The sequence below is a fragment of the Macrobrachium nipponense genome, chromosome 9 (assembly GCF_015104395.2).
Source record: "Macrobrachium nipponense isolate FS-2020 chromosome 9, ASM1510439v2, whole genome shotgun sequence".
In the NCBI taxonomy this organism is placed as follows: domain Eukaryota; kingdom Metazoa; phylum Arthropoda; class Malacostraca; order Decapoda; family Palaemonidae; genus Macrobrachium; species Macrobrachium nipponense.
In genome coordinates, this window is record NC_061110.1 from 60,291,065 (window position 1) to 60,305,209 (window position 14,145).

General features: G+C 41.2%; 1 protein-coding gene across 3 annotated transcripts in view; it reads left to right on the forward strand.

Annotated features, from left to right (window-relative positions):
• Nucleotides 1-14,145, forward strand: part of LOC135218244 (AP-3 complex subunit beta-2-like) — a 694,745-nt gene that overhangs the window by 343,834 nt on the left and 336,766 nt on the right. For all 3 annotated transcript variants that reach the window (XM_064254405.1, XM_064254407.1, XM_064254406.1), the window contains one exon: nucleotides 9,517-9,663. In XM_064254405.1, coding sequence (XP_064110475.1) covers nucleotides 9,517-9,663 — 147 coding nt within the window. The remainder of the gene's footprint in view (nucleotides 1-9,516; nucleotides 9,664-14,145) is intronic.

The following is a 14,145-nucleotide window of genomic DNA, read 5'->3' on the forward strand; positions in this document are numbered from 1 at the left end:
TGTATTATAAATTCAATATGAAAGGGTTGGAATATGCTTTTTTAAATTATATAACTTCCCAGTAATTATATAGCTAGAGTTTCACTCGCCGGCACTTAAAATACAAAAATTCGTGGATCGCTCAAATTTTCTATTTGTTTTGGTTAGGTAACGATGCCCCACCCACTTTCGGGTCAAGAGAGAGGAACAACACGGCAAAGAGCTCAGTTTGTTTCTGCTGACCGATGGCTATGGTTGTCGGTTGCAGTTATTCCTGAAAATTTTTTTATTTTGGACTTTCCTTTTGTAATGGCAATTTGTTAAGTACAGTACTCTGTTCTTGTATTAGCCGTCTCGGCAAATCATTTAGACAGTGTTAGGTTCTTTGATAAAGAACTAGTTTTTTGTTTTTTGCTTTTTGTTCGGCTAGCTTTAGGTATTGTGCTATAGGTTGCAAAACTATGCTAACCAAGGAATCGTATGATAATCACACTTTATGTACTAAATGTAGAGGGCAAGCGTGTTCATTTGATAATACGTAAATGTAATGAATGTGTAGATTGGGATGAAAGGAAGTGGAAGAGAGTGGAATCTCATTTAAAGAAATTAGAGAGAGACTGGAAGAGAAAAGCTTTGATTAGGGCTAAATCAAAATCAGCTAGCCAGGATTCTTCTGAATTTAATTCAGATCTGAGTATTCCTGTTATTTCCTTACCTCCTGTTCCCACTTCTCTTGTTATGCCACTTTCTCCAGTTTCAGGCACTGGCACTTCAGATCCCAAACCCATCACCAGTCAGGAAGAAAAGACTGATAAGCATTCTCTGTTAGTACAGAATATGGAGCAGCTTGGTGCATCTGTGAAGGTCCTAATGGACAAGGCAAAAAGTGATAGTGTTGTGTCAGTGGAGGAGGTGGCTGTTTGTCCCACTGATGCTCCTAGGCAAAGGTCATTGTCACACCCCATTGCAGGGGAAGAGTCAAACTGGTAGCCCAAGGGAGGTCGGTGATGTGTGCCCACGAGCAGTCGTCCCCTCAGTTCAACCTGTTGTCACTTCCCAGGTTGCAATAGAGAGCTGTTGGAAAGGTATCTCCTTGGAAGTGCATAACTTGTTAAGTTCAGATGACTCCTCTCCATGACGCCAGTGGCGGTCAGGGAACAAGTCTCGGCCGATGAAGAGAGGTGCTTCGAATGCAGCTCCATTGGTTCCTTCTAAGAAACCTAAAGATCCACCCCCCTCTTGCAGTCATCACTCTGGTTCCGCTTCAAGCTCCTGTATCTGTCGTGCAGGTGCGCCTGTCAGATGCAGTCAAGTGCCCATTGATCCCTGAACTCCCTTCTGTTGCGTACTAATTGAGGCCTGCTTGCGTCACACAGGAGCTTCCATTGACTCCCTCGGCTCCCGCTGGTGCTGCATCTGCTATTCACAACAGTTCAGCTAGCGCCAGTAGTGGCTGAAGCTCCCTCAGTATCGTCTCTTTGGACGCCTCGAGATGCTTCAACGTCATAATCTCCTATAGAGGCTGTTTCGACATAGACATAAGTTGATGCAGCCACACCTCAGACTCCTGCAGATGTGGATTTTTCTTTTATTTCGACCGAAGACGAAGCTACAGAGGATCAAGAGGCTTCCTCTTCAGCGTATATGGCTTTAATGAAATTCTTGCTTGATACATTGCCGTCTTTTATTCAAGCCGACTTCTCCATCGTCCCCTGAATCGACTTTTGTATGCCTTCCCCAAAACCCTGGAAGATGCCGAAGATGGTTTTGTCTTCCTCAGCTAAGAAGGATTTTAAAGAGATAGACACTTGGCTTGCTGAAAAGAGGGTACAAGGCAAGACCTCTTTTTGTTTTCTGCCTCAAGTCTCCAGGTGGAGATACTTGTCATATGTTATGAAAGAGGCTCCTCCCTTGGGTGTTTGCACCTCTTCACAGGGAGATTTTCTGGTCTTGTAGATGCAGCCAGATGCTCAGCTTTCTCTTCACTGAAGATTTTGTTTTCTCCCTCAGAGTTGGTGCATCTTCTGAAAGGTATTTTCAAGGTATTTGAAGTTTTCAATTTTCTCGACTAGTCTGTTGGTGCTCTAGCTTGCAAAATTAGGTCTTCCCCTTCACATTCAGAGAACCTTCTGGCAGATTGGATGCAAGTTCTCTTGTGTATCAATAAGGGGATTAGGGACGGATCCTACAACTTGGCCTTGCTCTACACAATGGGAACGCTCAAGAAGAGGGGGCTCTGGTATTACTACACGTAGAAAGGCGTTACTTCCTCACAGAGATCAGCTCTATCATTTTCCGCCTTAGACAAGAGACACATGTTTTCTGAAGCCACAGTTTCAGGAATTGCTTCAGGTCTGGAGAAGAAGTGTACTCAAGATATCCTCACCCAGTCTTCCAAAAGACCGAGAGATCCTTGGTTCCCTAAAGAGGCCAGTCCTTTTGGGCCAGATAGAGATCCCTCACAAGAACAAGGGGAAGTACAATGTTAATTTCTAAATCTGTCAAGAAAACTTCTTTGAGGGGCTCCTCTAGTAAGTGAGGACGCCGTTCTCCGCACGAGTGTAGGAGCCAGACTTCTAATGTTTTGGGAAGTTTGGCAGAGAAAAGGGCCAGAACCTTGGATTGTCAAGGTTCTGAAGGAAGGCTACATTATCCCCTTCCTCAGGAAGCCTCCCTTAGTCAGCACACCAGTTGTCTTAACGGCTTATTCAAGAGGATCAGAGAGGTTTTCGGCTCTAGAGAACGAAGTAAGTTCTCTTGTTAGAAAAGGGCAGTAGAAATCATTGAAGATCGTTACTCTCCGGAGTTCTACAATCTTCTCTTTGTAGTCCTCAAGTCGTGGGGAGGGACTGGAGGTCTGTCCTGGATGTCAGCGCCCTGAATGTCTTCGTCGTAAAGACGAAGTTCAAGATGGAAACAACCCACCTTCAGGGGATATGAATATCCTTGAATTTAGATGACTGGCTCCTAAGAGCCCAGTCAGATGGTTGGTGTGTGGAGGACCTAAAAAAACTCTCTCTTTAGTACAGGAGTTAGAAATACTCGTAAACTCCCAGAAATCTCATTGATTCCCACTCAGGAGATTCATTATTTGCGAATGATCATAGTGACTCAGAGTTTTCGGGTTTTTCTGACCCAGAAAAGAGTATATTCTTGCATAAGAAAGATATAAGAAGTTCTGGCCTTAAACGATTGCTCGGCCAACAATTCGATGAGTTGCTGAGGTTCTTTTCATCGATGGAGCAGTTTGTGTTGCTCGGCAGGCCACATTGCGGCGGGATCACAAGCTAAAAACAAACGGCCAAGACGCCTCCACATAAATCTAACCAATCTGGCTGCCAAACTCACCCTCAGCCACACTCCTATTCATGCCATCGAAAAAACGCAGGACAATTGACTTGCCCCCACACAGAACAAAAAACACAAGCACATGTACTCACCCCAACTCCAGATACTCAGGGCTGTGCTGTGCTGTCCGCTGGACTAGGTTGCTGAGACACCAACAGCCGTTGCAAACCAACACACAACAACAAAGAACTATAACCAGACAACTCAACAACAACACAACAACAACCAAGAACCACAACCACACAACAATACAACACCCAAGGACCATAACCCCACAACTCAACAACACAACAGACAAACAAGGACTACAACCACAACTCAACAACACAAACAAACAAGGCCCTACAACCACAACAACAACCAAGGACTACAGCCACAAAAACAACAACACCAAGAAACCACAACAGCTCACCAACAACCCCACTCCACAACACCAAACCAACAACCCCATAAGCCCACACCCAACCACTCACAACAGCACCAGAAAACCACAACAGCTCCCCAACAACAACAACAAGCCTCAACTATAACAACTCACAACTCAACAGAAACTCACAAGCTCAATAGCCTCCCAACACACAAGCACAACAGCTTTCAAACACACACCACAAACAACTCAAATAACTCCCTGAAAACGCAACACAACTGACCAACAATACTGCCAAGACTGCTGCCCAAACGTCTGTCCACAATTTCTCATTACAGACTCCCTCAAAATACAGACCAGACTTGCGACCGACCCAACAGACACAACCACCCCTCACCGAACGAGCAATTCACTTGCTAACTATCCATTCACACGAAAACAAACAACCAACACCGCTTACCTCTCTCTCTCTCTCTCTCTCTCTCTCTCTCTCTCTCTCTCTCTCTCTCTCTCTCTCTCTCTCTCTCTCTCTCTCTCTCTCTCTCTCTCTATAGGACGTTGTCAAATGGAACTCCCATAACTCCTCTATAACATCTCAGACCCCTGCAATTCTATCTGAAAGCGAGCTGGAACAGGAAGGAGCTTCTAGACTTGCATGTTTTTCTTATAACACAGGAAATAAAAGAGGACCTCCTTTGGTGGAATTAATATGAGAGACTGTCGGAAGGCAAGTCTTTCTTTCAGCTGAACTCTGACCTGAACTTCTTTTCTGACGCGTCAGACTTAGGATGGGGAGTGCTTTTAGAGCAAAGCGAAATCCTGGGAGTATGGTCCCTAGAGCAAAAATCTCTGCATATCAGTGTGAAGGAGCTAAAGGCAATACGCCTGGGCCTTCAGTCCTTGGCGTCAGAAGTAGAAAAAAAGACACTAGCAGTCTATGCAAACAACATGACTGCTCTCTCATATGTCAAGAAGCAAGGAGGGACTCTGTCTTTCTCTTTTTAAGAAGCAGCAAGAGATCTCCTCATTTGGGCAGAATAAAACGTGTTTAGTCACCAGGTTCGTCCAGGGGAAGCTAAATGTTTTAGCGGATGAGCTAAGTTGTCAAAAACAGGTCCTGCTGATGGAATGGACATTGGATCCTCTAGTCTGCCTAGACCTTTGGAAACTGTTGGGAAAACCAACGATAGACTTGTTCGCCACGTCTCAGAACTATTGTCTCCCTCGGTTTTGTTCGCCAGTTCCAGACCCACAGGCATGGGCAGTCGATGCTTGTCTTCTGGACTGGTCGGATAAGCCTGATAAGGCAAGTGCTGAGCAAGTTCTTGGTACAATGGACCCCGTATTTGCGTTCTCTGGATTTGTGGACTCACACATTCACGGATTTCTCTCTGGAACATTTCCCCCCATTATTCACGGAAAAATCTCCTATTCGTGGTATTTTTATGAGAAATATCCACAAATTCCTGTTTTTTCATCAATTTCATCATAAAATGCACTTTTTGTGATAAAACTATTAAAAAACATATAAAAATTTGTAGTGGGGTTTTGCAACTTGGAGTTGTAACTAACAAAATAGGAAGTTTTGATTATTTTTATAGGGGCACCAACTATTCGCAGATTCTAACTATTCGGGAGGGAGTGGGTCTGGTACTCATCCCCCGCGAATGCAGGGGGACCACTGTACACAGCAACATCTCTCTGATCTTGGTGGCCCCCCTCTGGCCATTGAAGGAATGGTTCCCCGATCTTGTAGATCTGTTGGTGGACTTCCCAAGGCTGCTTCCTCAAAAGATGCTGTTACTCAGACAACCTCACTTCCACAGATTCCACAAAACCTGTCTTCTCTGGCCCTGATAGGATTCAAACTGTCCAGAAATTCCTTAGAAAGAAAGGGTTTTCTAAGGGAGCTTCAGAGGCTGTCTCCATGTGTAGGAGAAGATTTTCTAGCAATGTGTATCAGATCAGAATAAGTGGAGAATCTTCTGTGTGGTGTAAGAATTCCAACATCTCTTCTTCTAAGACCACTGTGATGCAAATAGCTGATTTCTTGCTTTATTTGAGGTCAGTAAGAAACCTGTCTTCCTCTACCATCAAGGGCTATGGGGCCATGTTAGCATCGGTGTTCCATCACAGGCTTGGACTTGTCCCCCAACCCAAACATCTCTGATCTCATTAGATCAATTGATACTTTTTATTGTAAAGGTTCTCCTTTGGTGCCTTGGAATCTGGATATTGTGTTAAAATGGTTGCTTGGTTTCTCGTTTTGAACCTATGCATGAACTTAGTCTGAGGGACTTAACTAGAAAAACTCTCTTTCTTGTGTCCTTAGCGACTGCTAAAAGGATTATCCAGATTCATGCACTTTATAAGAAAGTATGCTTTTCAAAAGGGAATGCTATTTGTTCATATTCCTTGGGGGTTTCTAGCCAAGAACGAGTCTCCCCCTAATCCCTGGCCTTGCTCTTTTTCGATCCCTAGTTTGACAGAAGTTCTAGGTATTGACAATGAGGAAAGAATTGTGTGGAGATTTTGGCAATCTTTGGCGTTCTGTCAAAAACCCCTCCAGACCGTTATCTAAGAATACTCTAGCATTCTTCTTACAAGACATCATCCGAGAAGCACACTCTTCAGTTAAGGAGGACGTTCTCCCGGTCTCCAAGGGTAAAGCTCATGAGATTAGGGCAGTAGCTACTTCTCTGGCTTTTAAGAGAAATTTATCTTTTATTAATTCTGCATTTTGGAAATGCAAATACTTGTTTGCATTGCATTATCTTCGTGACAGTGAAAAGGTGTATGAAGACTACAGTACCCTGGGTCCGTTTCTTGTGGCTGGTGTGGTGTTGAGAAGGGAAGTGTAGGAAGCAGCCCTTCCTAAAATGATTTTCTCCTTGACACAAGGTGTGAGGTTTTATGAGAAGCCTGAAGGTATGAAGTCCTTGGAGTACCCTTCAGTCCTTTGATAGGGTTGTGGTGGATATTTTAATGTTTTGGTTGTAGGTAACAATCATTTCTGGTGATATGTTGGTACTGAGCCCTTGGCAGGGCCAGTTAATTTTGATCCTTTGTTAGACATCGGAATTGTCCTTCATTACAAAGGTCCCACTATGTAAAAGGCGCTACATGGCTTTACCGCCATGCCATTACATGATAAGATGAGTGGCAACCAGAGCAGTATTTTCCTTCCACAACTCTCTTATCAGATAAGGAATCAGCAAACATTTTAATTAATGTTGGCAAAGTTTTTCCTATTCTCATTCTATGTAATTTTATGAATCTGAGGTAGAATTAGCCATGCTTCTCACCTTCCCGCAATGTGGGAATCAGCTATATAATTACTGGGGAAGTTGTATAATTAAAAATTACATTTTTATGATAAAGTTTTAATTATACTTACCCAGTAATTATATAATCGGATCCCACCTTCCGTCCCCTAGCATGGATTTCTGTTGATGAGCATAAACAAACTGAGCTCTTTGCAGTGTTGTTCCTCTCTCTTGCCCTGAAAGTAGGCGGGGCTCTGTTACCTAACGAAAACAAAGAGAAAATTAGCGCGATCCATGAATTTCGGGACTTTAACTGCCGGCAAGTGAAACCCTTAGCATATAATCACTGGGTAAGTACATATAATTAAAAATTTATTTTATAATGTCATTTTGAACAGCAATAAATCTGCTCCTGGAGCTGGTGATATTTGCTTTGAAATGATCTGCCACCTTTTTCTTGAGTTTTAAGTAACAAAATATAGGTATTTTTAAGCGTTTTTATAGGGTTTCAACTGTTCTCGGGGGAAGGGGTTCTGGTACCCATCCCCATGAGTCCGGGGGGAACACTGTACTACATTGGATTCTCTTCTAATTTGGAAGCCACATACACTGAAGATTTGAAAGAAACGTGCCATGTATAGTCTGTATTTGCTCTTGGTGTGGTGCTTTGTGTATTGTCATGTATTTCCTAGTTTTCTGGTTTATGCTGCAGAGTTGAACCTTCATTCACTCCACTACTCCTGCGCTGTATCTGATTACTGGTACTGCCCATGTGTTTATGGCTTTAATCATATTTCCGGTATTGAGTTTCGACTTGAGTACTATTGCGCTAAGTCTGCATATATATTCTTACTTGATCGTGTCCTTCATCTCTAGGTGTTTTACATCATTTCCTATCATTCCCAGGTATTTAGTATTATTGAATGTTAATATTGAAAATTGGTACTTATCATTAGGTCATATGAGAGAGAGAGAGAGAGAGAGAGAGAGAGAGAGAGAGAGAGAGAGAGAGAGAGAGAGAGAGAGAGAGAGAGAGAGAGAGAGAGAGATTAATTTATTCACATTTTCCATGCAGTCTGGAAAAAAATGAGTGAATATTAGTGAATATTTCAGATACTGTACAGTATGTTCTATCATCCAAAAGGAGTTCTTGGGCGTACTCTCAATTACGCTGTTGGCTGTTGATAGAAAATTTTGGATGGAGGAGGACCTATGGTCCAGCTCCATCCTAGACCTTTGGACACAATGCTCTGTGCCCAGTTGCTGAACCTCCATCTGTGACGAAAGAGGAACAGTCTCCCTCCTACCTGAGGGTTCTCACTGGCTCGGGGAAGGGCGTGTCCCGCGCCCTCCTCGTAAGTGCTTACCTCGGCTGGATGCTCTTCCGCCGCCTCAGTGGTGCTAACGAAAAGGATGCCGGTAGAGGCGCTGGTGTTAGCATCGGAGGCGCTAGTAGTAGTTGTAGCTGGGGGTGGGCCTTGCATCGGCCTCTCTTTGGTAGAGGGATTTCGAAGAGGGATGAATCTAAATGGTAAGAGACCCGTGGTAGTGGTTTCACTCACCCCAGAAACCATACCAACACCTTTTATATAAGGTGAGCGAGCCAGAATATTCTGGCATTTCCCTTTTAGCTTTTTTCTCTGGTATGTTAGCATTAATTTACCTTAGAAATGTGTGCTAAAGGGACATTTCACTGAGCGACACGGGCCCTTGCCCAGAAATAGATTTTTCCTTCGTCAAAATCCCTTTTCACTACAGTAATATAATCTCAGAGAGAGAGAGAGAGAATTGGGGCGTTTATGTACGTTGGTAAGCTGTTATGTGATTTTGTGTTTTTTTAATTTAGCATTTTACTATTGATATTTTGCTGTCTAATATTGATATTCAAAAATTAGTAAATGATTTTTTTTTATCAAAAAATATATTTAGTCATAAAATAAAATGAAAAGAGTAATTAGTGAATATTGCTCTGTGAAAAAATCTGCAAATTAGTGAAATTTCCCCCATAAACAAGTGAATAACGTGTTCCACAAAACTCCACAACAAAATGAAACTAGTAAGTGGGAAGTGTGTAAGAACGGGAGAACTGCATATATATATTTATTTTTCAGTCTCCTATTTTAATTTATTACAGCATAATAACCTAGCTGTTGTGACACCAGTTTTAGTAGCTGTAATCAATTAATCTATGTTTTAAAGGTAATCAGCCAAGATCCATGATGCACGGCTTTAAGATCTGCTTTTGAAGACCGTATCAAATAGTATTACTAATCCTGTTATTCAGGTGCTAATGTTCTTACATTGGTATTATGAAGAAATCTTTTTAATAGTGTTCCCAATATAGTACTATTATTAATTTATTTTGTTGACCTAGTTATTTGTGATAATTACTAGTTGGAGAAATGAATATGTCCAGTTAATAACAATACTGTTGAGTTTTGACAAAGTGCAGGTGCTATATTTTCTTCATGGAATATATGAAATATGTGTTGTAGACTTGTTCAAGAATTGAGAGGTGTTACATAAATGTTATACTTAATATATTTTCTTCCACAGGTCTGCCCAGAGCGTATTGATCTTATCCACAAAAATTATCGAAAGCTGTGCAATCTGCTTGTTGATGTGGAAGAGTGGGGTCAGATAGTCATCATTAACATGCTTACTCGCTATGCCCGCACCCAGTTTGTTGATCCTAATATTGGAGTAAGTGATTGAGACAAAATGTTTTTTTTTTTTTGTGTTGTGAAGAATATACAGTAATGTAAATTGTTTGGAAGTAGTGGTACCTCGACATACGAAATTAATCCGTTCTGAGGAGGCCTTCGTAACCTGAGCTTTTCGTATCTTGAACCGCATTTTACATGTAAATTGCCTAATTCGTTCCAAGCCCTTCAAAAACACCCCAGTAAATTTTATAATAAAGCTAAATTGACCAATAAACAATGAAATACAACAATTTGGACCATTCAATACCTAACTTCATATGCACTACTAATATGCACTACATAGTACCTGTAAATAAAGTGTATTAGTGTACATGGTATACAAGAAATACTGTACGTACATACGTACATATGTAGTAAAATGTGGAACCTTACCTTTCGAGTGAAGCTATCTCCGAAAGTGGCGTCAGAGGAGGACAAACGGCAGAAAACTTGTTAGTACGTACACTTAACTTTACGAAACACATTAAAAATGTCAGGAAACATAGACTAAACTTTACGAAACACATTAACAAAACCGTAACACTTAACTTTACAAAAAACTTAAAATTAAATTTTTTTTCTCTTTTTTTTTTTTTTTATTTTTACATTTTTTTTTTTTTTACTTTTTTTATACTTTACGTTTTTTGCAAAATTTCAATTTCTTCACCACTTTCAACTTTCTGCTTTTTCATAGTATCAATTGGATCTTCCTTTTTGCTTACTCCTACTAAAGGCCTCTTTAAAAAATAACTATCCAAGGAAGATTGCTTCTGCCTACTTTTCACAATGTTCGTAAAACAACTCGGGCAAACATCATCGAACTGCGCAAGCATACGACCTGTGTAAGCCTTTTCTGGGGTGTGTGTTTTCTACAAATGATTGCACCTTATGAAAAGCAGCTAGAGCATCCTTAATTTCTGCCGTTGTCATAGGGTTGTCCTCCTCCTCCTCGCTGCTGCTAGAGAACTCTTCTTGAACGACGTTATGTTGCATGGCCTCCAACTCCTTCAGGTCATCCGTCATAAGCTCCTCTTGGTGCTCCTCGAGAAGGTCATTGGTGTCGTCCTCGTCGATGACCAGCCCCATGGACTTGCCGAGTGCAACGATCTCATCAAGATCTGGTTGCGAAACAGTTTCAGGATTGTCAACTGTTTCTGAATCTGCACCAGCTTCGCCCATAATGAATCCTTCGAAGTCTCGGGCGGATACGGCATCAGGCCAGAGTTTCCTCCACGAAGAATTCAAGGTTTGTCTCGAAACCTCCTGCCAAGCTTCATCGATGAGTCGGATGCATATCACAACATTGAAATGCTCCTTTCAAATTCAGGCAAGGTGAGGTTTGTGGTATCAGTGATGTCGAAACATCTCTTGAAAAGATGTTTCGTATACAGCTTCTTGAAGTTCGATATCACTTGCTGGTCCATGGGCTGGAGGAGAGGGGTGGTGTTAGGCAGAAGATAAAGAACCTTGATAAAAGAATACTCCGGTAGGATATCTTCCTCGAGGCCAGGAGGGTGAGTAGGGTCATCGTCCAACAACAGCAGACATTTCAGAGGGAGGCGCTTCTCTTCCAAGAATTTCTTCACTGTCGTGCCGAAACACAGATTTACCCACTCGGTGAACAAAAGTCTCATTACCCAGGGCTTTCACATTAGCCCTCCACATCACTGGAAGCTTCTCCTTTAGCACTTTGTGGGCTTTGAAGGCTCGAGGAGTCTCCGAATGATACACAAGTAGGTGTTGGAACAAAGTGCGAGCATAAGCCTGTCTTTCATAGGCTTATGTCCTGGTAGCTTCTTCTCTTCCTTCGTGATGTACGTCCGACGAGGCATTTTTTTCCAAAAAAGGCCAGTCTCATCACAGTTGAAGACTTGCTGAGAACTGTAGCCTTCCTTGATCGTCATCTCGTTGAATGTCTTAATAAAGGCTTCAGCTGCTTTCGTGTCCGAGCTGGCCGCCTCCCCATGCCGCACCAGTGAATGGATGCCAGTCCGTTTCCGGAATTTTTCGAACCACCCATGAGAAGCCTTTAAGTCGGGGGTTGGCGTTGATGTCCCTTCTCCTCCGTCGTCTTCGGCCTGGGCAATCAAATCGCCGAAAATAGCGCTGGCCTTGTGGCAGATTGCCGTCTCGGTTATCATATCGCCAGCGATTTCTTTGTCTTTTATCCAGACAAGAAGCAGACTCTCCATCTCGTCGTGCACATGGCTCCTCTTGCTAGACAAAATATTCACGCCCTTGGAAGGTGTAGCTGTTTTGATGGCTTCCTTCTGCTTAAGGATGGTGCCTATCATTGACGGATTTCGGTCGTATTCCCTAGCGATCACACTTAACCGCATGCCAGCTTCATATTTTTTAATGATCTCCATCTTTGTCTGCATAGAAAGGATCCTCTTCTTTCTGTGAACTTCAGCAACTTTCTTGGGACCCATGACTACATATATACTGTACGTAATTAAGTTAAGTAGTATACGTATGTACTAAAGTTCTCACACAACACGATAAAGTAGTACTACAACGAAATCACTAACAAATTTATATTAATGAACGAAATCGTATAGAACGAACTAATTTCCCGTGCGTACAAACGATGCTGCTTCGAGTGACCGAAGAACGCCGCTACGTAGATGCACGATGGGAGAGATGCTGACCAATAGGAGAGCAGGATCTTATGGCGGTGACTAACATCAGGAACCGGTTAATGGGAGAGCGGGAGGATGGTGGCGAGTCTTCTCAGTTGGCGGCGCGCTAATTTTAAAATGGTTATCGGTGGTCCAGGGGAATCTCGGGACTTATAGCAACAACCTTTCGTAAGCTGAACTATTTTCATATGTAGAGGCAAAAAAATCTTCGTATTTGCTTTCGTAACTTGAATTTTTCGTAAGTTGAGACTTTTGTATGTCGAGGTACCACTGTATGTTTAGCATAGGACCGATTTTGCTTTTAGTCTTGTTTCTTTCAACTCTTTTTTTTTTTTTTTTTTTTTTTTTTTTTTTTTTTTTTTTTTTTTTTGTTTTTTTTTTTTTTTTTTTTTTTTTTTTTTTTTTTTTTTTTTTTTTTTTTAGTTCAAGTTTACCTGATTTGTTTCAAAATGACATTTGATTTTTCCACTTGTCAGTTGAATTTTTAGAATTTTATAATTTACCTCTCTAACTCTCTCCTCTCTCTATCTCTCTCTCTCTCTCTCTCTCTACTCTCTCTCTCTCTCTCTCTCTCTCTCTCTCATGTCATCCTAAGTGAGTAAGGAAGGTGTTGACCCTTCATATGATGTTTAAAATCATCAGAAGAATCAAGGCAGGTGGTTTAGGTTTTTAGGATACCAAGTCTGGCCATCATAAGCAGTTTTGGCAGCACACACATGTATTTGAGAGAAAGTTTTGTCTTTATTTGCAAGTGTTATATTTTTTAATGTTTTTAGGAAAAATATTGAAGTCGGAAAATTGTCAAAAATTCTAAGAAAACCTTATTTGTATTGCTTTGGGTGTATGAGAAACTATGTAAACTGCATTTTTATTGCATTTAAAAAAAAAAGAAAAAAAATTCAAATATTGATTATTTTGCATATTTGGAGTCATATTTCTACTGCCAGATCGTAACCCTGGAACGTGTGTCATAAACCTGGAAATAATTTCTGATAAATATAATTGAAAAGCGTCGTAAACTCGGAACGTCGTAAGCCGAACCTGTATTAAGCCAGGGACTGCCTGCACTCCTGTTATACAGTAGTGTAAATTATGTCCAGTGCACCTACCATATTGCATATCAGGTAAGAGAGAAAATGAGAAGTAAGCATTTTTTTGTGCAGAATGTACTTTCAGATTTTGTTGGTTGTGCTTTGGCAAAACTGAAAAATAAAGTTATACTCATTTTATACCGTAGTGTACGGTAAGTACAGTAGTACACCCTACCAAATTGCATGTTGGGGTACACAAAAGAAAGCAGACCTCGTTTTCTCTTTCTTACCCCAACATGCAATATGGTAGGTGTACTGTACATGCAGTACACTACCGTATAACATGGGTTTCACTTTACTTTTCATGTTTTGCCAAAGCACAATCAACATCTGAAAGTACATTCTGCACTAAAGAAAGCAAACTTCTCATTTTCTCTCTTACCCGATATTCAATATAGTAGGTGCACTGGACATACATTACACTACTGTATAACATGGGTATCACTTTTTTTTCTATATTTTTCCTAAACACATTAAAAAATATAACACTTTAGTAAGTAAGCGAAAGAAATGTTTGTAATACAAATGTTTATGATCCAATAAAAAGCAAAGAACCACATTTATGTACTTACATATAGTAATGTACTATATAGATTTTGACCAATAGGGGGGAAAGCTTACAAAAACATGAATACTTGCTCGACCATACACCTTCTACTTTACATTATTGAACAACATATTCGTATCAACCAATTAAAAGCAGTATTAAACGGTTATGCATGATGTGCCAATAGAAGCTTAAAAAGT